Source organism: Amphiura filiformis, chromosome 10 (assembly GCF_039555335.1).
Source record: "Amphiura filiformis chromosome 10, Afil_fr2py, whole genome shotgun sequence".
Classification (NCBI taxonomy): Eukaryota; Metazoa; Echinodermata; class Ophiuroidea; order Amphilepidida; family Amphiuridae; genus Amphiura; species Amphiura filiformis.
Genome location: NC_092637.1, coordinates 255,403 through 283,064, shown reverse-complemented (window position 1 = coordinate 283,064; position 27,662 = coordinate 255,403). Strand labels below are relative to the sequence as shown.

General features: G+C 35.7%; 2 protein-coding genes across 9 annotated transcripts in view; both read right to left on the bottom strand.

The window, feature by feature from the left end:
- The window catches only part of LOC140163304 (uncharacterized), a 130,783-nt gene extending 118,295 nt beyond the window's left edge, over window positions 1-12,488 (bottom strand). The window contains exon 1 of the mRNA XM_072186702.1: window positions 12,216-12,488. The gene's annotated coding sequence lies outside the window, so the exon portion shown is untranslated. The remainder of the gene's footprint in view (window positions 1-12,215) is intronic.
- Window positions 1-25,447, bottom strand: part of LOC140162388 (uncharacterized) — an 80,961-nt gene extending 55,514 nt beyond the window's left edge. For 7 of the 8 annotated variants that reach the window (XM_072185589.1, XM_072185592.1, XM_072185596.1 and 4 more), the window contains exons 1-2: window positions 25,332-25,445; window positions 22,771-22,859 (exon numbers count right to left, since the gene is read on the bottom strand). In XM_072185589.1, the coding sequence (XP_072041690.1) occupies window positions 22,771-22,859; window positions 25,332-25,411 (169 nt within the window). In that variant the 5' untranslated portion in view covers window positions 25,412-25,445. Of the gene's footprint in view, window positions 1-22,770; window positions 22,860-24,538; window positions 24,595-25,331 lie in introns of all 8 variants that reach the window. The other variant, XM_072185590.1, reaches the window with a different exon arrangement.
- Window positions 25,448-27,662: the final 2,215 nt, after the last annotated feature.

The window sequence follows — 27,662 nt, the reverse complement described above, 5'->3', positions numbered from 1 at the left end:
TACAAGAAGCTGCGTAACAAGGTACAACGAGAAATTAAGAGGGCTAAGCAATTCTATTATGTTAACAGGGTTCGTAATCTTCAGGCTACCAATCCACGGAAGTGGCATCAGCAAATCAAGACCATGACGGGAAATACAAAATCTGAAGTCAGCATAACTGTCCCAGGGGTGGACAATGATGATCATGTTGCCATTGCGAATAAAATCAATGATCAGTTTGTGCAGGTCTCCTCCCATATGACACCTTTGGATCTTTGCAATCTTGAGACCTACTTACCGGCCATTGATTCCCTCCATTGCTCTACCCATGGGATGTGTATGCTGAACTCAGTAAAGTTAAAGCCAGTAAAGCATGTGGCCCAGATGGGGTTTCCCCAAGGTTGATCAAGGAATTCGCATACGAATTAAGTATCCCTGTAACTGACATTTTGAATTGTTCTTATCATGAGGGAGTGGTCCCCACACAGTGGAAAAAAGCCATCGTTGTTCCGATCCCCAAAACAAAACCTCCCAAGGTCGATAAACTTAGACCTGTCTCCTTGACCGATGTTTTGTCAAAAATAGGTGAAGAATTTGTTGTGAAGTGGATTTTGGAAGACATCGAAGACAAAATTGACCCCAACAGTTTGGTAACATCAAGGGTATCTCGACTTCCCACTACTTGATCAACCTCCTCCACACTCTTCATCAAGGTGCTGACAGGGTCAACAACGTGGGAACGGTGGTTCTGACGGACTTCTCCAAAGCGTTCGATATGATAGACCATAACATCCTCATTGAGAAATTTATCCACTTGGGAGTCCGCAGATCCATCGTTCCCTGGTTGTGTGACTTTGTCAGCAACCGTATGCAATGTGTTCGCTACAATCAGTCACTCTCTGAGTTCAAAGTTATCAATGGTGCCCTCCCACAGGGGACTAAACTCGGCCCAATTGGCTTCCAGGTTATCATTAATGATGCAGTCCAGTCCAAAGATGCAAGCATCAACTGTTGGAAGTTCGTGGATGACCTGACACTTGCTGAAAATCGTCCGTATTCCCAACCAAGCAAGCTTCAAGACACACTGGACGAGTTCACTGAGTGGACAAACAAAAACAAGCTTAGCTTGAACCCTAGAAAGTGTCAGGCCATCCAGGTCTGTTTCAAAAATGAACCACCGCCCCCTATTGAGCTTAAGATAGCTGGTAAGCCCTTGAACTATGTAACTGAGGCTAAGATACTAGGGGTTCACCTTCAAAATGACTTGAAATGGGATAAAATGTTAATGAAATAACAAAGAAATCCAACCAGAAGTTGTATATGCTTAAACTGCTAAAAAATTTGGTTTCAATGACGAAGAACTAATTACTGTGTACAAAGGTTATGTGCGCCCTATTCTTGAGTACGCAGATGTCACCTGGCACTCCTCGTTAACAACAAATCAGACAAAGTCACTTGAACAACTCCAAAGACGTGCATGCAGGATCATTTTAGGCCAGAGATTTACCTCATATGTTGAGGCGGTGCAAGCTTGCGACCTTGAGCGCTTGTCAGATAGAAGAGAAGATCATTGTCGAAGGTTAGCCGAAGGGCTTGCCGACTCAGACCGTACCAAAGATCTTCTTCCTCCATCTAGACAAAGTGCTCATGGTCGCAACCTTCGCAATGCGCATAAATTCACCCAACTGCGGTTCAGAACCTCTCGCTTCCAAAATAGTCCCATACCATACTTTGTGGACCTGCTAAATAAGTAATGTGTAATTTTTCTTTTTTTTCATGTGCTCATTGTATCCTGCATGCACAGTGGCCGTGCAATAGCCCCCCTTTTCTGAAGTGTATTTTGCAATGTGTTTATTTCCTTTTCTTTTTATTTATTAATATTTATTGATAGTATTTTAAAAGTGCAATATGTGACCCGGCAGCACAAACGAGCCGTAAATTCCCTAAATTGTATTCTGAGTTATGGTGTAAAATGTGTACGAAGGTCGTATTCATCGGTCACTTAAGCTGGCGCGACATCTGTCTTATTTGGATAGTCACAACACCAATCAATAATCCTATTATTGAAGTGGATAATAAGCTTCTACCTTAGATGGCTATAGAACTTTTAATAGCTCTGATCTTTGTTTGCTTTTGCTAAATCCTTTTCAAGTGGTGGGTTATTTGTATCTAGGTATGCATAACCAACAATTAACAATGAGAGAAATTCTTAAACCTCGTTGACTTGGGGATGATTTGAAATGACCGCCAATTATGACTGTTTGATATTTATTGCCAGCAATATGGAAAAAGAGACACACATAGAAACGAAAAAAGCTATAATTTTGTTGAAGGAGCAAAGTTTAACTAACCATAATTCCGCTTCTGGATATCGTTTGAAGTCAAATGATATACCATTTTTAAGTTTATGATGTTTATTTTTAAACACGAAATAAAACAAAATTGACCGGGGAGGAATTTACGGCTCATTCGCCGTGGACGGTCACATATTAGTTTTTGTAAATGAAATTTTATACCATTTTATGTGTTTTATAGATGTTATTCTTTAAAAAATATTTTTGAATGTTTGTTGTTTTTATCTTTGTAAATTTATCATGTAATTTGACCTTCGGGTCACCTTTTGATAATAAAATATGAATATGAATATGAATATGAACCATTGAAATGAAACTCATTGTTAGTTAGCACAAGTTCACATAGACGGAGAGGGATATCAGTGGATATTGATTTGTCTTGCCGTTGGGTAAAGTAGTGTTCCAAGGCGGTCATGCATAAATCGTGAGGCAGAGAAGTGTAACCAGCGAAATATTCATGGTTAACAAGTACCTGGGACCAGGATCATTGATATCCTGTACGATGTGAAGAGTATGTGGAGATTCGTGAATGAACGTGGGGAGTTCGGTGACGATAGGTGCATGTCAGGACACTGTCAAGGGAAGTGGCAACGTAGACAATATAGGGTAAGAGTGCAATGAAACGTGGTAGGCTTGTGGATTTTCGAAAGCATGTGAAAGTTCGCTGTTTGAGGGCAGGGATGGATGATAAATATTTAAAATTTCATAGAAGTCCATGCATAACTTATTGAACGAATCTCGAGTTTGGTTCAAGCTGAATGACTCAAAACCTATATATTTTAATGATGTTGCCTTTTTGCGATTTGTGGTTGATTGACTTGTCCTTTTGTCTGTGTCAATGTTGTTGTGTGTTGTTTCTGTTTGTTTTGTTTTGTCCTTTTGGAGGATTAGGGTTAATAGTATACAGACATTATGACCAAACCTTGATCACGCTGTACTAAATGCACTTAGACATTTTCACTATAAATACCTTAGATCAAGGAAATCATATCTGGAACGGAGACTGATTAAACATTGACATTATGTTGTAATTAGATGTAGAGCCAGACGGGATTTGGGTTTGAGTGATATCCCCAGTCAAGATAATAAATCATAGACATTTGCAATTTTTGGGAACAAAAACCTAATTTATAGATTATTATAGGCTATTATTATGCTGGCGTTTAAAAGATATCAACAAGTAATATTGAGTTTAAACTTGATATTGAGATTAGATTGGTAATTTTCATTAATTTTTAACCAACAATTTGGTGGAAATTAGAAACTACCTGCATGTGGTGGTCTGAATGTGCTCCTTCTGCTTTCTTGTCCTGTAACGTGAATCCAGTATTGAGAGCTGGACAACAGGAAACTCAGTATAATATAGGATAATAATCCACCCATCGTCCTGACAATGGATAATAAAACATTAAAAAGCCTATTATCGAATGCTCTTTGAGCGTGTTTATAGTGGCTGTACTCGGAAATATATAATATACGCAATATCCATTGTTTTCGCAGTACTTATACGCTAAATACCGGATAATCTGGCTCACTATAAACACATTCTTTTATTATAAGGTTATGTTTTAGCACTCGTTAAAATGACATTTCGTAATCCACAGTATCAACCCTCCACTTTTCTCAAAAAAAGGTTGAGATTTTTATATCACTGGAAACCTCTGACTACATAATGTTTAATATATATACAAAAAAATTCTTGCAAATTAATTCGTTTAGCAAAGATATCGTGAAATTTGAATTTCGTTATGGTATGCCAGAACGAAATTACAACACAGTGTCTATGGAGCATTGTATTACACTTAATAATGCATAACTCGCAAAAGCAAAATCAGAATCAACTGAAATTTTGGGAATAAGCATTTTTCGTGGATACCTACTGAACAATGTCATAAAAAGAGGATGATAGGTTCACGAAATCCTCCTTTAACACAAGTTAACACTTGGTTCTGCATTAAAAAATCCTTTGCTTTAAACTAAAAAGGCAGGATGTAAAAAGAACTCTAATGTAAGAAAAGGCGTCAACATTCCCAAAAGACAACAATTTGGTACGAACGGAAAGAATAAATAAAGTTTGTTTCGGTGGAGTCTGCAGTATTTTATATACATGCTAATAACAGTAGATATGAGCTTATTTACATAAATTTTTTTAATTTTGCATATAAATCAGCATTGTACCATAGTGTGATGTGCCCTCAGTAATTTAATTTAATTATTTAACTTTGTTTACAAGCTGAAAGTATGTCATGAGAAATATGAGACCAGGGGAAACACCTTGGAAGTGATCATGCAAGAGTGTGTGTGTTACGACATGTTTTAGGAGAAAACCTTAAATGCTGTAAACAATGTGAATCAGAGTTATTAATATCATAGGGGATTTTCCGTATTGCTCAGAATGTTCAGTATATTGCACCATAGAGAAAAAAACCCAGGAAGTGATGTAATGCGAAAGGTTAATGTGTATAATTAATCGTGGGGAATCCCAAGCTTGCATCGTCTGTGAAGATGTGAACGAAATGATGGTTTATTAATAGATGATAGGTTTTGCATGAGTACTGGTATAAAAAGCTGGAGGCTTGAGTTTGGACTTTACAAAATGTCATGGGAGATTGTAAACTCCACATGTGTGTGATGGTCTTCGTGCTTCAAAATTCTAACCAGTTTCAAAGCCAATAATTGAGCTATTTTTAATACAACAACGAAGGAGATGTACACAAATGTGATCTTCCTCATCAAAGGAATCAAGTTCTTCTGTCGAATTGCTGGAGTTTGCTGGGGTTGTAAAGGCCACGCATCTGTCAAATACAGCGGAGCTGTGTTAAAGAAACCTGTTCCCTGGAGAAAGAGTGAATGGTGAAACACCATTTTTTGGTGAAAGCAGCACAATGAGTAAAGAGATTTGGAGAAAGCAGCGCAAGGAGAAATATTTTTGGAGGAAGCAGCGCAAAAGTGATTAGAGAAAGCAGTCATCATTTTCGTGTGAGGATTTCATACGCAAGGATATTTATAAACGCAAGTGTACACTGGACTTCGCTGATTTTCGCAGGACAAGTGAATAAGGATATATTACATCAGTCGTCCAGAACATTGCAATAAGATCACCAACAAGAACACGAAAAAGACCGCTGGTTAAGTACTGATATAATAAAATGTTATTGTGATTGTGTGATTTTATTGTATATGCAATATTGTTGTTATATGTACCAATCATACTTTGTTTTCAATTAAAGACTCATATTTTGTTAGCTTAATCAAATAGTGTATTTGTGTTGTCAGTACGGCTCGTAACATAAATTGGGGGCTCGTCCGGGAGATACACTGTAAATAAAGTTAACATTAATTTACTGAGTCTTAAAAGTGAAAGTACAGTATGGCAGAGTTTAAAGCAGAAGAGTTTCTTGAAACTATAAATTGGGAGAAGTTTGATGAGTTGAATAAGCTTGATTTATTAGCATTTGCCAAACATTATGACTTGAAAGTAAAGCAAGCTACAAGAAAGCAGGCAATCAAAAATGCCTTGATTGATGTTTTGGTCGGGGAAGATATTTTTTATGAATCCTATTTGGAAGAGAAACGTGAAGTCGGCATTTAAATTGAAAGAGTTGGAAATTCAATTAGAAATGAAGAAAATGGAAATAGACCAAAATAAAATAGAAATGGACCAAAAAGAAAAACTGGAAATGATCAAGTTAGAGAATGAAAATAAAGAAAAACAACAGAAACGGAAGACAAAGCACGCCATGAATAGATGGCGCTTGAACACCAAAAACGAGAAATGGAAGAAAAGGACAGGTAAGCAAAGCTCAATTTGGAAGCACATTTGAAAGAAAAGGAAATTGAGCTTGAACAAGCGAAGTTAGCAAAACTAGGTGACAAATACTCATCAAGTTTCTCTTCAAAGTCAAAGTCAGGGTTTGATGTTACAAAGTATGTAAAGCCTGTGCCTAAATTCAAAGAGAAAGAAGTTGACGAGTATTTTCAACATTTTGAAAAGGTAGCTACAAATTTAAAATGGCCTAAAGAGCATTGGACCCAACTCCCCTAGTTTTGTGGAGAAGGCCAGGGTAACTTACTCAGATCTACCAATAGAGAAGTGTAATGATTATGAAGAAGTCAAACAATCAGTCCTTTAAAAGGTCTATGAACTGGTGCCTGAAGCATACAGATTAAAGTTCAGAGAGTCAAGAAAGCAAGCAGATCAAGAAGTGAAAAATGATTTCAGCCAACGTAGGCTCTTGGTTCTTATAGAAGAGTTCAAGAAATGTGTCCACGTTGACATTAAAATCCATGAAAGCGCTAGCAAAATTAAGACGCTAAACGAGGCGGCGACAATGGCGACTCATAAATTGAGTAAATTTAGTCATAACAAAAGTTATTCAAACAGGTTTAGCCATAATCAACCTAGAGCAAATCAGGGTGTCACACAAGAAGGGAAATCTCAGTCTAATTCACAGCATAGTGCTGGTGGTAGAGGGACCCCCGGGAGTTCAGGTAACAAATCAAAATTTGGGACTGAATTTAAATCCAAAGTAACTTGTACTCACTGTAAGAGACCAGGGCATACGAGTGTTATTTCTTAAAAGGAAGACAAGACTCACAAAAACAACAGCTATCTACTAATAATAATGTAGGATGTGCAGTGTCATTTGGGTCAAAGAAACAAGTCAGTGAAATCAAGAAACAAGAATTCCCACAAAAGGGAGGTGACACAGACAAGGTGTGTGAGGAATTTGAACCATTTGTGTTAGAGGGAGTAGTATCACTAGGTGATAATGGTAGTCCAAAGCCCATAAAGATTGTGCGAGACACATGTTGTACACGTTCTGTGATTCTGGAAGGAACTTTGCCCTTTAATGATGATAGTTCAGCAGGTAATGCTTTGATCCAGGGTATTGGGATGGAAATACTTAATGTACCTCTACACAACATTAACTTGACATCTGACTTAGTTTCTGGTCCTGTAATCATAGGAGTTAGACATGAATTGCCAGTCAAGGGAGTGTCCATGTTGCTAGGAAATGATTTGGTAGGGGGAAGGTTTTTCCTGACCCAATAGTTACAGATAAGCCCTGTATGCAGGATGATAATAGTGAGGAAAAGGAGATATTTCATGCATGTGCAGTGACACGGGCAATGAGTAAGAGAGCCTCTGTAGAAGCAATTGAGGACAACCAAATTGATGACATAGGCTACAATTTGGAAGACACATTTGTGTCAGTGGTTGATGAGAATATGAACTTCCTTCACCTGGGGATAAAAATACCCCTAAAAATGACACAACCTCTGAGCATGAACAAATTGGGGAAAACATGAAAGACCCAAGTCATGACAAGCTGATTCTGGAGCAACAAAAAGACCCAGAACTCAAAGAGATCAATCAAAGGGTATAGCCCTAGAAGAAAATGGTGCCCACTTGATGTACCTGCCGATGAAGAGTGGAAGGTAGTGCTCCAAATTGTGGTACCAAAAGTATACCACACTGAAGTAATTAACATAGTACATGATAGTCCAATGGCAGGGCATTTGGGTGTTAAGAAAACTCATGAAAGAATTCTCAGACATTTCTGGTGGCCCACTCTCAGAATCCTTATCCCACCATGACACCCATTCATCTACCATGATACCCATTGGCCCATCCTGGTATACCATGACCCACCCGTTTCTCTCTTGACCCAACATGGCACCCTTGAACAACTTAACACCCTTTGATCCTAGCGAAACCCCTTATCGTGGATTCGTGGCACTTGAGAACCAAGTATCTAAAATCAAAATGACAAACATTTATCTTTTTAAGGTGATTGAACTTTTGTTTTCAAATTGACGTTTAAGTGACGTATAATTTATTGCTTAAGGTTAGCAACTATTAAAACTATTGCGACCTTGTAGTTCACAGCTTATTGCAAATAGTAGCGAGCTTTGGCAAAAAGTGCATTGATCATTAACCTGGCGAGAGTGTAGAAGAATTCAAATATCACAGATATACTTTTGTAAATCCTGCTGTTCTTGAGTTATGTTGTAAAGAGGGATGAAACAACAACACTTTTGTAAAACGTCATAAACTCATTAACAACATAAATCAAGCAAGTTTTCAAAGTATATGATGTGTAGAATGAACTTATGCAAAACATATTTCAATCATTTAGATAATGATAATCGATTTTTTGGTTGCTTCGACAAACAATACTTAGTCTATCCTTAAAGGAATTCTAAAGGGTACCTTAAATTCCACTATTCTTTGTCATAATTAACATTAAATCAGATACTTACATTGTTAGTTTGCAAAAATATTAAAACTTTTTTTCTCTCTAAACAGTGTACTTCGGTTATATATATATAAATGCACTTTTATAAATGCGCACGTGACCACCTCCGCGTGGCCATAATAGCTTATAGGCAGTAAGTCTAGAAGTGATCTTCTACATAGCAAGTGGTCTTTCTATACGTTTGAATGCAAAGTCGGAACAACATGACACTGCTGTGCAGCAAAATTGTCTATTTGCTCAACTTCGTGGTTATATTGTAAACGTTTCCGTCGTTGAATATTTTTTCCGTCGTCAAATACTTTCAAAATGTTGTTTTTGATAACATATTAGGAATGGCAAAATGTGTAAAAATTTTGCAATTCAATTAATACTTAAATTTGATGATATTTATCTACAGAGTTCCTATCCCTTTCTGTATACATGAGGATTTAGTCACACTTGTTGGTCTTGGTATGTCGTGTCCATGGGTCACGTGCGCATATAAAAGCGCATTTAAAGATATAACCGAAGAACACTGCTTCCCAGCAAATACGAAACGTTTTCATAATCTTAAAAAACATTTTTTGATAATCTACTGCTCAGCAAACAAAAATGTTTTACAGAAATGTTTAAAGGTCGGGTTATATAAAGGGTATAAAACGTTTTAATAACATTCCAAAAACATTCTTGAAAACTTAATACAAAACATTCTAAACAGAATGTTATTTTGGGGTTGAAAAAATAATTTGCGAAAAATGTTTGCCCAAAATATTTGCAATAACGTTTGAAAAACGTTTTCATGACCTTTATATAACCCGACGTTTAAATGTTATTAAAAGGTTTCGAAAAAAACATTTTAAAAACATTTCTGTGTTTGCTGGGTTCAAATATTTTAACATAATGTTATTTAAGTATTAACAAAATATTTGGCAAAAATGTTTACAAAAATAGTTTAAAATAACATTTTTTGAAAACAATTAAAAAATATTGTTGTAGTGTGTTTTCATACAAAACGTTTTAAAACGTTGTCATGACCTTTATATAACCCGACATTTTAATGTTATTATAACGTTTTTACCTAAACCAAAAGCCAAAATATAACTTATTTAAAACGTTTTTAAAACGTTTTGTGTTTGCTGGGTAAATGGCATTTCTTGAGTTAAAGCTTTCTGGTTCTCAACTTATTGCTTAAGATTTCACACCACCAAATAGAATTATATGGTTGTGCGCCCTTAATTTCAATTCTCAGAAACTGATAGACAGCTAAAGTAAGCATTAAAATGAGTAGAAATTTGCATAATTTGGATTAGTGATGTTAAATACTGCAGGTGTGGGAGAGATCGAATAATTTTTAATAATTTTAAGCAGCCTTTCTTGACATAAACACTGGCATGACTTTGCATGCGCATTAGGCAATTCCCGGACATCGTAGCCAGTCGTAAAAATAATGACGGTCAACCTACATTTTTTCCCAGCCAGAGAGATCAGGCAAGGGCTGATTTCAACCATCATAGCTGTCGCTAAGAACTGACTGAGTCGCTACAAAAATTGAAAAGTGGTTTATTTTAATTTTAGAATAAAAAATCGCTCTGGACTTTTAGTACTGATCATACTGTAGACGATCACCAGACTATTATGTTCTGATCATACTATAAATTAAAGGAGTATTTCGTGATCCTAGCATCCTCTATTTATGTAATTTTTCATTAGATATCCACAAAAAAAACCTATTCCCAAAATGTCAGTTGATTCCGATTTTGCGTTCGCGAGTTATGCATGATTTTTAATATGTGTATTACACTGCTCCATAGACAATACGTTGTAATTTCGTTCTGGTGCACCAGAACGAAATTCAAATTTCACGATATCTTTGCTGAACGAATTAATCTGCAAGAAATATTTTGTACATAAACATTATGTAGCCAGAGGTTTCGAGTGATATAAAAATCTCAACTTTTTTTGAGAAAAGTGGGGGGATGAGGCTGTGGATCACGAAATGCATGATGCAGTCATGGTCCATGGCAAAGGCGATTCGACCTTTGTGGCATTAAACCCAGTTAACAGGAAATTAATCCAGTAAATCGATTCAGTAAAGCAAATAAGCTCATGCATTCGATCACTAACGGCAACAAGCTTCGGTCGATTACCCCAGCTGCAGCGTGTGTAAACTCTAATTTGCATAGAGGCTGTACGTGAAATTATTGATTGGCTCCAAACAAAGGATTTGAACCGGTGCACGTAATCATGGCGCAGTGCAGTCCATTCAATCAAATGTTGTCATCAACCTATTTGATCGCAGTGCATTGTTATGTGTGTGAGACGAACTGTCGCGGTTGATTGCAATCAAACAAACAATGTCTTATGTATTACTTTGTTCCGTGATGAAAATCGTGATGTTTTATTCAATCACTCTTGAAAAATGTATTTCCTTTGTAGGCCTATTACTTTGTTTTGTGATGAAAATCGTGATGTTTTATTTCATCACGCTCTAAACAATAATTATAGTTACATGCATTTCAAGAAAAAAATCTTATTAAAACGGTAGGCCCTATGTTGTTTAGAAAAAAATGTAGAAAGTGATGATGATGATGATGTCGATGATGATGATGATGATGATGATGATGATGATGATGATGATGATGATGATGATGTCTCCAAAAGTATCCCGGTTTGTTTTTCTTGCCCTAAATCGTGCGTATCTATTAATAAGGCACTTCAATAATCAATAATCAGTCACGTGACGGCCTCCACTAACTAGCTACTAACTTGGGTTTATGGGCGCTGATATTTCATGTTCACTGTCACTTATTTATCAGAAAAGTGCGACCATTTGTCAATCACCTACAGTACCCAATTTCGGCATACTATATCAGAAACTCATCATGATGATTGCCAGAGAATAGTTAAAATGTAGCTTGTACCGTTTTTGTGGCATCCTTCAGAAGTGAGCGGTCCGATACCAATATTTTCGGTCAAATCTCCATTCAATTAACACGGGGAGTTGGCTAGCTATGCCTTGCCCTCACTCATATTTTACAAAAGTGCGACTATTTCTGAACATCTAACCTAGCTGTAATTTTAGGTCATGTTAGAGAAATATATTTGCTAGAAGTTTGGAGAATACCTAACATATTGACTGGTTATTTTTCACACAGTGATGTTAACTAGCCAAGTGCCCATTCTTCCAACGTAGATCATTTGTAGGGTCACGCGTCAATGGTGAGAGCACTGTGTATTGTGTATAGGAAAACGGACAGTAACTGCAGTATGGCCCTTTTAATGTGACGCCATTTCCAGGTAGTGTGTCTGTATTATAGTTATTGTACCTTATCCGGAAGTATGAACGCGCATTATGTTGTGCAAAGGGGATTCTTTTGTCTTGCGGAGATTTGAACCCGGGAACTCTCACAACACTGCTCCCTACGATGTTTTATATGTTGTATGCTTTGGATCCCGTCACAGCCGAAGTGTTGGATATTTATTTAATATTCATTTCAAGTGTTTATATCTAGTACTTATTTGCCTCGGTGGGATAAGGTTAAAAATACAACACACTCATGTAATGAATATCGCAAATTGACTTTCGTTGTCCATATGATTACGTGTAAACAGAGATACAAATGCAAATATTTTAGCTTACCTAGTCTTCTTAGTACGCGGTCTAATGGGGAAAAGAGTTGCGAACTACCATTTGTATATAGTACCTGCAACTGAGTATTCGACAAACAAAACACTATATATCGCTATAGACTGAACACTATGAAATGGATGAGTGAGCACCATGTTATGATGGTTATTCGGTTAAAGGTGAACTAATTTAGTGACACGTAGGTCTTAATAAACAAGTTAAAAATTAAAATACTTCAAGTTCATGCCGCAATATCAAGAATTATTTAAGATTGTCGAGGGTTAAGGGCCAGAAAGCTTCAACTCACAGTCACCTGCTCCCACAGAATGAGCATAAAGGGCACTATAACAGACACAGTCCCTCAACCATGACAACATTCAATAGAAAACAGAGCATTGTGGAGGAAATGTTGATTTTTAAAGACCAAAGCAAGGAGACAACTTAAGGCATGGGTTCATTAAAGTAGCGTTCTCCGAAAAGTTTTTCGATAAATTCATTAATTTCTCAAAAAGTAAAAATCTCAGTTTAATAAATAACGGTTAAAATGAAAGCCATTATTGGGGGCCTAATTATCGTATCATTATAATAGGTCTGGCACCAATGCAAGCATTTGTTTCGGTGTCCCAAATTCATAGTAAAATATGCTGACGCTATTTTTTTACAAATCGCCTGGAATTGCATATTTAGGTTTCAGCGATTGCTGAAAAAAGTGGGGTATGCTTATGAAAAGCGTTTCCGCTTGGAATGTAGATAGTTATTGTTGCTATTACTGTTCGCGATTTTAATTTATGCACTCTTTAGCCGACAATTTTCAATGCATTTTACACACTCAAAAAGTCGCTCGCGTAAATACTGATATTTAAAACAGTATCCGTTTTTTAAACAAATCAACTGTCCACATTAGTTCCCAAGACTTTGATGATAACATAGATACCAAATCAGACTGCATGTGACGAACAGATTTTAAACTAGAATTGACAGAACCAGCGTAGGCCCTATGAAAATGCTGTTTCGTAATAAATCGCGTTGTGATAAAAAGAGGGAATTTTTGACATCCTTTTGGCTGTTTTTTATACCAAGGAAATGCGTGACCTACACCAAACTTCTCATGTAGCCTTGACTTAATGTCCGTGGCTGTTTGATATTATTGAATTTAGACGATTTTAACTATTTACTTACATTAACCCGATGTTTGGCCAGAGAATGTTGTATTATATTCCAAAGATGGCGACAGCTACAGACTCACTTTAAACCAGTGAAAAGGACACGTTTCTGCTCAGATGTTTCAGAGTTTGAGACCCTATATTCACGGTTTTCCTACTAGCATTCAAACCTATGACAAATTTGGCTGGTTTGCGATATGCGATTTTTCATCCTGATGTGGTAGTGATGTCAGTACAGTGAGCATTTAATTGGGTACAGCCAAATAATTACTAGCGTTCGGTCAAAGCGCTGCAGCGCGCTGGTGTACACATGCACACGCTTACGACGCCACATAGATGCGCGAGCGAAACAGCTGCTTCAACGCGCTGACGTTGACTGCCATAAGGGTGAAAAATGGTAGGCCTACATGTATGACTATAAAACCTCAAACTCGCCCCTCGATAAAGGTTGGCAAATGAAGGAGGCGGCAGTTTAGTGAATATGCGAGTGCAAGCGCCGCCCTAACCGTGGAAGGTTTCCGCATACCGAATATAGGTTTATATCATGGCCTCTAGGCCTCATGGTTTATTTTTCGAAAAGAAAGCATAATCAATTGAGAAGGGAATGGATATTGCCATAATAATATCAAAGTTAATACTTGTCGTCCATAACAAGAAGGAATGCATCACGATTGTATAATATCCAGCTTTGGTATTTCATTTGATTACACTAAACATGAAGCTTTATCTTTACTAGATTTATGAAATGAACGTTTGCAGACCAGGCCTTCTACATGTAGTGAGCATCACATTAGATTGTGTTTAAAAGAAATATTTATAAAATAAATAAATAACATTAATCCATATAAGATTTATATAGCGCACCAGAGGATACAAGGATATTTTGCTGCTACTAGTGAATTATCAGAATCAGATATCATCAACTATGCCGATTGTAGCCGATTAGATTGTAACATCCACTTATTATCTCAGCAGTTCTCCAAAGTCCATTGGATGAAGAAAGATGTGAGCGTTATGAATTAATCAGTGTCGCCTCCTAGAAATATCCTAGATAACCAGCTTGGATGATAAAATATTATCTAGAACCACGCATCTGTTTTTCAAGGTCTCCCTTTCATCTTTCTGACCTCAAAGAAAGGATTAAAATTATTGAATAGAGTCCATGACCTGATGCAACGCATTATTAATGAGTAGCTATTAGGGACAGTCATGCTGTTATGGTTGAGCGAGCAACGTATGACCACTACACAGGTCAATGACCTGATTGCGATCTGGCGGGTTTTTTAAAAGCACGGTCCCTGAACTACGGTGTACCATGAGGGACATGCAAACTTAAAATAATTGTTCACAAACTCAAATATTTTTTTACAAACTGAAATGATTTTCTACAACTCAAATAGTTTTTTACAAACTCAAATAATTTTTACAAACTTGAAATATTTTTGCAAACTTTCGACTTTCACGAGAGAGCAAGACTCCCAGCGAGACTCAGGCTATCGAGATTGAGTCTATGCACGATGCGATAATATGATTTTTTTTTTTTAAAGAAGGGTCTTAGACCGCTCGGCCACACGACTTGTTGGTATCCATCTTGAATTTTTTTGTACATATAATCGCAACCTCAACATAGGCTTACCACGTGGAAAGCAAAGACAGAAAACGTACCATATTTTGGAATTTTATTTGCTTAAAAACATTAATGTGTATTCATAGCGCTCAATTGTTGTTAAGAGGCGCACCATTTGATTTCAGGGGGCATTTGAGTTTTTGAAAAAAAATTCGCCCACTAGTGAGACGAAAAACAACTTCGCCCACTAGTGAGATGGAAAATAAATCCTCCCTTTGGAGGCGATAAAAAATACAAAATTTGCCGCCAAAAAAAAAAAATTCTGCCTGACCCAAACTCCCATGCACCCCTGAGAATCTAATGGTGCGTCCCCTGCGTGATCTAAATACAGAAATCCGACAATAAATGGGCCTCTACATGCACAATACATTATATTAAAGTTTGAAAAAAAATAGTTTGTAATAATTATTTGAGTTTGTAAAAAATCATTTGAGTTTGTAAAAAATTATCAAAGTTTGCAAAAATTATTTTTAAATTAGCATGTTCCTCGTGGTACACCGTACTGAACATAACATATCCGTGGGCATATGACCGAAATTGCCTGGCAATTGACGTCTCATGTCAACACAGTCTATAGTGTGATTAGAACATTATTGTCTGGTGATCATTATAGTATGATCAGTACGAAAATCCAGATTTTCAAAAATTAAAAGAACCACTTTTTAGCGGGAATTTTCGTAAGTTACACAGCTGAAGTTATGAAAGGGTTGAAAGACTATAATATTATGGCATAAACAAGAATATGTTCGATTGGTCTTTATTCCTATAGTCTGTACCCTTAATGCCCATTTTGTGAAGGCTGCATAGTCATAGTGAGTTACGGGTTCTGAACCCTCGTTATGATGGTTAGAGTTCCACAGAGGAATCCTATTTAAGACCGATATTCAAATTCATTATATTCAATTAATTAGTGCTAGGCCCTATTTGTGCAACTTTTCGCCAGCTCTGCGCGCAATTGTTTCAAGAATCGGGGGAGAGGGGCGTCATTGTGTATCCTTAGACTACGTCACTGATCCTTAGATTGGTGTGACATATTAATAGAACGACACGGGGAACTTTTGATGGTCTTGAAATGGGATCAAAAATGTTGTGGAAGAGTAAGAAATGTTGATTTTTATAAATAACCTATATGATGCTATACCAAAAAAAACGTTTTTGTCTGACCGTTGTAGCGATGCGTACCGATTTCCAACATAATGCTGATGTTCGTTACATCCTTTCAGATCACTACATGTAGGCATAGTACTGGATTCTTAAACATATCTTACGTATTGTACGTAGAACTGCTATTAATTGGTTATAAGATGTAGGCCTAATACATGACCAAACCAATCAGGGTCGGATCCAGGAAATTTTGATTAAGGGGGCGCCTTTTGGTCGACGACGAAAAAATGTGTTAAAGGGGTTACCCCTCGAAAACTCAACGGTTTTGGCCCATTGTTTGCTGTTCATGGCCGAATTGGTTCTTTTTTTTTTAATTTCTTACATTTTGTGTATTTTTAAGTTACCGGCGCCCTTTGCGCCCCCCCCCCCCTAAATCCGCCCCTGCCAATTACAGTTACTGTTTGAGATAAAACAGGTAGTTTTGGTGTTTTGGCAATTTGGTAGCAGAGAGGAAATTCTTTGAATAGGTTTGTACACGTAGCAACGCATTTTAGCCCATGCTCTTTGTTTTGTGGAGGATGCAATTTCGAGCAGTTTGTGTTTTCCGATTTTCCAATCCTTTTGCGCGGTAGTAACAAAACCTTGAAATAAGAATTATGCTATATATTTGTGACTTCGGAATGCAACGAAGGCATGTTCGAACCTCGTCAATACAGCAAACTCTATCTGATTTTACAGTCTCGTAGACTACTATTCCACACATGTTATTTTGTCACTCTAAAACTAAACAAAATTTCATTTTTTAGACAAACATTCATTCATTCATTCATTCATTCATTTCATTAAAGGTTTATTACACAATTGTCATAGCAGTATAAAAACTGAAATGCAACAATACAAAAGCACACATAAATATTAAAATACATATAAGTATAAATGTTAAAATACAAATAAATACAGCAAAATCATGAAGAGAAGAGCAAATTACATTCCATCCATTCACCCACATGTACTTCGCAACAACACACAAACACCTCTGCACCCCACATCCACTCATAAAATATCACTACCACAAGATCCCCCCCCCACTGACCTTACACACCACTTACACAAACTTACCCCTACTCATACACCAGAGACTACATACTCAAACTCCTTCTCGACACACACATACATACATAAATTAATTATTTAGCATATTGAAATCATAATGGAGAAACAGAAAATATATTGCACATATTAATGTTTATAGAATTTGGTGGAGATGTGAGAGAAAATGCAAATAGCCTTGTAAAATCATTAAAAAGCTAAAAACTAGGAGCCTTATTCCACATATTGGCCATGTACACCAGAGGGCTTTTCCATGTCCATATTCGATTTATGGTAATACAATAAATGAAATTTGACATAATAATATTTTAGATTCACATTTTCTACGGTAACGAGTTAACGCCAATTTTGGCATAAATTTCTCAGTTTCACTCACGTTAACGGGTTAACTACCCAGGTTCTCGGGCGAACTAAGAGTGCTAGGTTAATGTAATAGGTTTACTCACGATTCGTAGGATGAATAGCTATACACGCCAAAATCAGTCAAAATATATTCCTTAGGGTTTCGAACTTGTCTTCAACGCCATATTTTGGAGTCTTGCTATGTATGTTTAAGCAAATAGAGACAAGCTAGGACCCGTAACTACATCAATAATTACATCAATATATCACCCAAATGTCCATATATCAGATATACACATGTATACAGTGTTAAGGGGGTATAATACCCAGCTTTTCATCAGTACCGTCTTCTTTTTTTTCTTGCAATTTATGAAGTACATAAATATGTTCATCACTTCATGTCCTGAACTTTAGTATATAATTTTTGCCCTAAATACGTTTTTGTTTACCTGTTATAGTAACTCAGTATGAGTGCCTCATAACAAAACATAATTTATTCTATTCAAGTAGTACTTGAATAGAATAAATTATATCTTTTGTTATACCATCTTCAGACTGAGCTCAACCAGGCCTCCTAAAATGTCTCTCCACAATGAATGGTGTAGCAAATTGAATACTATATAGCCTCTATCATGTGTTGTTTGGAAAAGAGATTTCTCTAAGGCTATAGGTCAAATTTAGGTATCCATTTTGAACAACATGTGATATATCAACATAGCTATAATGAGGCATCAATTTTGATGTTTGGTCTAGTGTGTCTTTCACTTGATATATAATGTTATGATGGACATAATAACATTTCTTGGGAATGGATGTCAATGGTGAGTACATATTAGATTGTCTAGCTGAAATGGATTGGACAAATTTAGGTAAAATTGGTATCAAAATCACAAAAATGAAGCTTATGAAAAACTCCCTAATCTGATGGTATAGGTGAAGAGAAATGTATGTTTTTCAACGTAACTGTAGTTTGGTTGTGGAAACTTTTTACAAATGGCTTAATTAGGTTTCAGTGAAATAATGTCGCTAGTTAAAATTACAAAACTTAGCTCAACATTGAAAATACAAGCATTTTAACCAGTCTGTTTGTTGATAGGTCTGGAACACTGAAAATCACCAAGTTCATGAAGTCATCAAGAACCATTTATTCACATATCAACATTATTTCTCTAATACGTTAGCAACATGTATCCAAAATTTTAACGAAATCCGTTGATAGTAAGCTTTCCAAAATGAAGTGAATTTAAAACATCGGTGATGGGGCGAACTTCGCTATTCCGAAGGTACGCTATTCCGAAGGTTCGCTATTCCGAAGGTTCACTATTCCGAAAATTAAAAAGGTTCTCTATTACCTAAGGTTCTCTATTCCGAAAACAGAAAAGGTTCTCTATTCCGAATATGAAAAAGTGTTCTATATTCCGAATATGAAAAAATGGGTTCTCTATTCCGAAAACGAAATAAGGTTCTTTATTCCGATATAAGCCACCGTGTTCTCTACTCCGAAAATGAAAAAAGGTTCTTTATTCCAAATATGAAAAAAAGGTTCTTTATTCCGAAATCTACGGGGTAGGGCCCATTAGTGTACCACATATGGGCCCTGGGGCCTTTGTAGTTTTAGCGCTAGCCTTGACAGAATGATGTGTTTGATGACGGAGGAAAATGCCCTAAAAGAAACTAAGTAAAGTTTTTGTCATGATGTTACGAATTCCACTGCATATAACATATTCGGAATAGAGAACCTTTTTTCATATTCGGAGTAGTGAACACGGTGACTTGTTTCGGAATAAAGAATCTTTATTCGTTTTCGGAATAGAGAACCCATATTTGAATATTCGGAATAGAGAACCTTTTTTCATATTCGGAATAGAGAACCTTTCTGTTTTCGGAATAGAGAACCTGTTTGTGTTTTGGGAATTTTCGGAATAGAGAACCTTCGGAATAGAGAACCGTTTTTTCGGAATAGCAAACCTTTAATTACATTCGGAATAGCGAATGGTAAAATTACACGTTCGGCACGGTTCTTTGATGGGATCATTAGTTTTTCAAACAAAACATCATGTGGAACCAAATTTTAGGTTTAAACAGCTGAAAGTGATATCATGCAAATGTATGCCGATGCTTTTTAGTCATTCTCAACTTTACTTTCCCCTCTTTTACAAAATTATTCACTTATATAGTATTTTTTAAAGCTTTTTCGGATATAAAATGTATCAATTAATAAGCTCAATTGGTGGCGCTATTTAGTTACTGAAAATTACTCTTTCAAGCTTTTAATACAAATAATTCCTTTTATTGCTTGATAAATATGTTTATAAAATTCCCTTGCTTGTTTTACATATTCCAGCAGTATTAATCACCTAATCCTTGCAAATAAAGAAATATGATTTAGGATAAATATGGATGGAACGGGCTTTATCTTTACAATGTTGTAATTTTTGAATTTTCTGGCTGAATTTTGGTAGAAAAGGGCTCCCTGCCCTTTTTCTTTTCCTTTGCCCTCCTGATTTTCTCTTTTATTTTTTGTCAGATGGGCACTTTTTTCATTCATTTTTTGTCAGGGGGGCACTCTGCCCCCCGGCTACGCTACTGCTTTCTCCCTTTTTAGTTTCAATGTATATTAATGTATATCTTAGCTATTTATAGTTAATTCATAAGAGATCCAAAGTTAATGCAAGCACTACACCGCTTGCAACACAATAAAATATGTAACACCTTGACGAAGCTACAAGTCGTGAAACCGTTCCGGTCGGTATGGGACAGTGCTAAGGTGATAAAGGGACAGGTCTCTAATTCGATTCCACAACCATTCAAACCGATCTCCTGTTTTATTGTATTATTATGCGAATTGGCACGTGCTACCTTACGGAGGCCAGAATTGTATTCAAATAACCATTTTTGAATAATAATAATAATAATAATAATAATAATAATAATAATAATAATAATAATAATAATAATAATAATAATAATAATAATAATAATAATAATAATAATAATTAATCAATAGTGTATTTAGTTTTAATACGTGGAAAAAATAGCATACATGTCACCAACTTTGATTGTGTTACTTTCATTGAAAAAAAACTTGATTCGTTTTGGCGTGATATTGATATTGTTGAAACTGGACAAAAACTGCTTATGGGGACTTTACAGCGCAAATGCTTCATAAGACATTGCTGCTTTATCAATATTGCCCAACCGTACTTTGCAATATATTGTAGAAATCATACATTTGTCATACAATCACAAATCTGGCATATATGTAGAGCTTAATACACTGAATAATTCTAGATATTGGATAAAGTGACACTCTTCAATGTTATTCTCGATATTTTTGCTGAAAAACATACTTTTTTACCACAATTTGTATTTATTTTTTTTATAGAGGATATACTTGCTGAAACCATCAATTGAAACTATCAACTACAAATATTATCTTCACCGTTACCTAGCTGTGGGTTTGCCAATGGACATAAATACATGCTGTGGCACTGAGGACGAATCGTCTCTTTATTTTTTTTAATAACAACTCAATCTCTGCCGGCATTTCAAATGATGATATTCACACAACACAATAATTATTTTCAAAACTGCCGCCAAAGGAAAAAAATAGTATTAGGTCACTCAAGCTTTAAAAACCTTTATATCGTGTATGCAAGGATTGCATTCGTAAAATCATAAGTAATCGATAGATGCAAAACTTTTTTCCAAACAACTTTGTGCTGAACTGTTATTAATTTTACATATTTTCAAAATAGGTTGTTTTGTCCAAACTTAAAATTTACCATTTTAGGCAATATTCTGGAACTTCTTTTAGAGACATCCGATTTCAAAAAACTTAAATTCCTAAAAAAGCTAAATATTTGTAATATTTAGAATTAAAAACAATACGACTGATGACATTCTATTCATACCTAACAGAATTCAACTTTCCCGATGTGGATCATTTTGGGACATCCTATAGCTTAAGATGACAGAGAGACAGGTTTCTAGATCAATTCCACGACCATTCATACCTATCACTGTTTTATTGTATTAACATGCGAATGGGTGACTCTACGTTGTATTGAATACCCTATATGCGGAATGTTACGTCACAATTCTGTATTATTATTCATGGTTGCTACTTGTGTCTATTCTGTCATCAGCCTGACAACAGACACACCCACGGTACAAACAAATGTAACTTGTGGAATATCGTGTTTATAACAAAAACATTACAGAATTATACTTTAAGGGAAGGGGTATGAACGTTTGGACAGTATTTATTGTGGGTAATTAGAGCACATCAGACATATCGAATTGCATTCTGAATACGAAGAATGTCCTTCTGATATCAAATAATTTTGATTTTTTGAAATTCGCAATGTAATACACATTTTAGGGCAAATCATTAAAAATTGAAATTTAACAGTACTCGAAGTAAACTTTATAAATCTGATGATTTACACTTAACGTGTATGTAGGTGGGATGAAATGCCGACGATCAATTGAAAATTTAGACCTTTCGTATTGAAGATATGTATTTTTTTTCTCAAAACACCAAAAAAAATCGGTCTTTTTGGAAAAAAAATCAAAATCTTTATAATTTGTCATAAAATTTGTATTATATCGTGATTTTCAAAAAATAAAAATTATTTGATATCAGAAAGACATTATTCGTATTCAGAATGCAATTCGATACGTCTGTGGTGCTCTCATGTTCCATAAAAAATACTGTCAAAACCCTCTAAACGCTCATTTCAGATCGCTTAAGGTATTGTTTTGTTAGTTTCTGTATGGCACATTATACACACATATGTGCTGTGGTCAAAAAGATAACAATTTTTTGTCTCTGACTCATTCTTGGTCACTATAAACACCTTAGATCGAGGAAACCTTATCGGGGACAGAGACGGGCTAATGTTGACATCGTGTTGTCATTATGCAGAGCCAGGCAGGATTTGGGTTTGGGTGATATCCCAGGTCAAGATAAGAAATCACAGACATTGGCAATTTTGGGGAACAAAAACCCAATTTATAGAATTTTCCAAGTGCACTAAAACACTTATCATAAGGAATTTTAACGAAAGTAAAGCACAACGTCAGATGGTATGGGTTGGTGAAGCCCACTGTTTTCGCGTTCTAAAGATATCAACAAGTATTTAGTTTAAGCTTGATATTTAGATTAGAATAGATTAGTAATTTTCATTAATTTTTAACCAACAAAATTAGAAACTACCTGATTCTTGTCCTGAAACGTGAATCCAGTATTGAGAGCTATACAACAGGAAACTCAGTATTATATAGGATAATAATCCACCCATCGTCCTGACAATGGATAATAAAACATTAAATAACATATTAACGAATGCTCTTTGAGCGTGTTTATAATTGCTGTATTCAGAAATATTATACGCAATATCCATTGTTTTTGCAGTACTTATACGCTAAATACCGGATAATCTGGCTCACTATAAACATACACTTTTATTATAAGGTTATGTTTTAGCACTCGTTAACACAAGTTAACACTTGGTTCTGCATTAAAAAATCTTTTGCTCTAAACTAAGAAGGCAGGATGAGGTAAAAAGAACTCTGATGTAAGAAAAAGCGTCAACATTCCAAAAAGACAACAATTTGGTTTGAATAGAAAGAATAAAGTCTGAAGTTTGTTTCGGTGGAGTCTCCAGTAATTTATTTGCATATAAATCAGCATTGTACCCCACGGCGTCATCATCCCTATATCTTCGTGTCAATAATTGCCGTGATAATACGGTGAATCCTCTCGTTTTTCAAAAGCTACGCATGGCGATTTTGTTCGAGATAGGCCGAGCGACTCAGGCGATTTGCGCATGCTCAGTACCCCATATGATGTTGCCATTACAAGAAAATTCGATTTGTTGTCAGGTTAAACCAAGATTTGTTTCCAATACACTAACTGGAAATTCAATACACTCAGCGGCGATTGCTGTTATCTTTATACGCATATATTTTACTGCATTTTCACCGTAACAATTTTTAAAAATGTGATATAGTCAACTGTTTGAGAATTAAAATCATATAAAGCTCAGATCCACGTGCTGTATAGAATATTAAATCACAAATCTATAATACAATGCACTATATCGAGACACTATGCAACTTTCTTTATCTGCGTCAATAATAGAATATTGATTTAAATAGAATTGAATACATCTCTACATTTTGAGTTTGTATTTCAGCACTGAGGGATCTACCGATCGATTTTTAGCCAATCTAGCCAATCGCCCGTCGCTCACCAACGGAGTATTAAGTTGCAGGGGGAAATATTTATAATACAGGGTGTCAACACTGTGTACCCTATAATTATGAAAAATATGATTTGAATTAAGTTTAGTTTCCCGGTATGGTATAGTTGACATATTGACAGTTAAAAATGAAGAAAGATTTACAATGCTATTCCAAATATGCATAACTTTTTTTATACATTCTTTTTCATTTGTAAAATATTGAGTACATAACTTGCGTCATAAAACCATGAATAAGCCATCAGTTTGTACTCGCACTTGGTTACTACAAAGCGATCAATAATTTTAACATGTTGAAACGGCAGCTGACGATATATATATATATATAAGAGTTGTTGGTCGTTATAAACGAAAATCCAAAATGAATCTATTCAATCCAGTCCCTGATCAGAATAGAGAAAAAAAGGTTCCGTAAATCGTGAACAAAAAAGCCCTCCTACCCTAAATTTCAATACTTCCGCCGGATCTGGAAAATCAGATCTCGATACGGCAGGGCACAACGAGTTTATATTGTAGAAATACTGTAAGTAATAATAATGCAATCATTTTTTTTTTCCTTTCGATAACGAAAATGTGATTGTGAAATGTCATGTTTTCATGGAGTTGGGTGTGTGGGGCACTTCAATATGACAAACTAATGGATATATATAGTTATGATTGTGTATGGCTGACACTTTCGCAGTAACACAAAATAGCTTTTGGCATTCGGTAAAAACTTACCCACGGGAGAGGCACTCAACTTCGGACGTGATGGGTATATGACTACCGGCGTCGGCCTATCGATATAAAATGTTTGTTTAGGGAGGTGAGGGGTAGATAACAAGATGAAAATATAAAAGGGGTGTAACATTTAGAAATAAGAGGTTAGAACATTTCAAAATTGTATGACATTTTCATGGAACATTCACGAACAACTTCTAAAGTGGAGTGCCCTCAATCACCTAGGGACATATTCACATATCATCATGATCATTTGAAATGTGTGCATGCAGGGTCTGATTAACCTCTTTGGGGCCCTGGGCCTCCAACATTTGCGCGCGAAGTAAGGAATACACTAAGCCAAGAAAATTAAGGTACCAGTTGCGTTCACCCCTGTATATCCTAAATAAAGACAAATGTGTCAAAATTAAAACAAGCAGCCGATGCCTGTACTCTTTAGCTCTGATTTAAGACCTTATTTGTTGAAATTGGTTGAGAATTAAAGAAACGGTAGTCCAAAATCTGAAGAAGATACGAAACAAAAAAACATTTGTGTTCTAATCAACTGTATAGGTCTACCATGCGCACGTGTAATGAACATCTATAAGTCGAATTTACTTGTCCATATGTTTATGTGTGGAAACAAAGATACATAAGCTTTCTTCCTCCATTCTTAGGTCAGAAAATTTATTTCTTTTCTATTACTACCTCAAGAAATAAAACAATGAAATAGACAAGGACACGAAAAATCTTATTGGTGAACAATTGGTAACGGCGTCGAGCGCGCAAACCGTGACGTAAAGATTTCACTTACCTTAGTCTTCTAACTGTACGGTCTAATGGAAGCAAATATCGTTGCGAAATACCGTTTGTATTTGTATATAAATATATCATTTCATGTACCTATCCTTACAATTTTTAATGCACAAGTTGACAGCTAGAATTTCTATTGTGTATTCATACCATGACCTCGGGTTCATTTCTCCCGCAGTGAAAACATTATTATATCAGTACATAATTTTCACAGCAAGCATATGTTCACTACAAGTTTTACTGTTATCAAGAAAGCCTAGACTCGGGTTATCATGTTTATCTGTTGCTCTTTGTATTTTAAATTGCTTCTTTGCACTAAAAACAACAGCATAAATTAGTTTCATATATTCACACAAGGAAACTTTATGAAGTGAAAATAAGTAAAAATAAAATAGGATACAAATATCATGGTCAGTGCATGGTCCAGAGAATGCCCCCAGGCTCCTTGCATGAAGCAGGTATATGTTCAAGAATTTATCATGAGTTTAATAACATGAACCTAGATAAAAAAATTAATACTATTAAGAAGGTTTAGGAAATATGAAGAGGAAGAATAACTCATCTTCTGATATTAACCCTTCATGAGAGGCTAGGATAAGATGCCAATGTTTAAAAAATTTTACCATATGTATGTGCCAAAGATGCAGAGGTTCAGTGAAGAAGGGCAAGGGGTATAACACATGGCTTGGTTGGAGCCAAAGTGGGGTTGGAGCTCCCCTGCTGACAGTGGAAAGGGAAAATAAGATCAGAGAAAGAACATTTATTACCCCCTTTTACTGGGTAATCTAGGGTAAACATTTTCAAACTCTTTAAGGATACGTCGACCTAATGTATAAACAATACTGCATTGTGGACGTTGAGAACGTGATGTCAAACTGCCATACGTTCTTTATTCCAATTGAAACAGAGAATATTTGATAGAAAAAAATACTATCCACTTCTACAGACTAACCACTTAGTGAAATGGATGATTGGGCAGCAGGAACGAATTTTGGTTGAACCAGTTGATCACGTCGTTGTAAAAAAGGTAAACAAAGGTAAAATAACGGAAAAAGGAAAAACTTCGTGAATTCAAGATTATGAGGCTTACAGTTAGATTTCTACAAAAACACTTGGAGGTGATTCATGCTGTCTCTTAATTTTCTTTCTTCATTAACATTTACTAAGATATTACATTTAATATGAGAATTGAAAAATAATGCATGACCTGATCCCAGAGAATACTGAGAAAACATTACTGGTTGAGACACGATAATGCGCCAAATAAAGACAAAAAATGCTTAAGGGGTGGGGTATGAACGTTTGGACAGTATTTATTGTGGGACATTAGAGCACATCGGACATATCGAATTGCATTCTGAATACGAAAAATGTCCTGATATCAAATAATTTTGATTTTTTGAAATTCGCAATGTAATACACATTTTATGGCAAATGATTAAAATTGATATTTTTGATATTTAACAGTACTCGAAGTAAACTTTATAAATCTGATGATTTATACTTAAAGTGTATGTAGGTTGGATGAAAATCCGACGATCAATTGAAAATGTTGACCTTTCTTGTTGAAGATATGGATTTTTTTGTTCAAAACACCAAAAATAATTAAGTGTTTTGGGAAAAAAATCCATATTTTCAAATGAAAGGTCAAAATTTTCAATTGATCGTCAGCTTTTCCTCCCAGCTACATACACTTTAAGAATATACCATTAGATTTATAAAATTTACTTCAAGGACTGTTATATATCAAAAATGTGAAAAATATCAAATTGTAATAATTTGTCATAACATTTGTATTATATCGTGAATTTCAAAAAATGAAAATTATTTGATATCAGAAAGTTATCTTCGTATTGAGAATGCAATTCGATATGTCTGATGTGCTCTCATGTCCCACAAAGAATACTGTCGGAACGCTCAAAACGCTCATTCCAGATCCCTTTAGTACTAGACCCATAGCAAATCATGGCTAACTCTTTGGCCCACTATGGAGTGACCTCCGAGTAATGATAATAGAGGCGTGTCCAAAAATACGTTCACACACCTTAAAATATGAAGATACTGCAGATCCTACGTAGAAAAAATGCATGCACATTCAACTCCCACCTCCTCACCCCCCCTCATCCCATCTTTCAATGTTGGAAGACTGAAATGTAGAAATGATGACGATTTTGTCCAAATCAACATTGCAATAGGGGACGGGGAAGGATGTTGGCCAAGTAATGCTTTAGAAGATAGTGTACGAAAAAATTAAAAAAATATTTTAATGATGACGAAATAGCGTGAAGTTTAAGTATTAGCCCTAAAAATGGGTAGGATCAGACGAGATAAA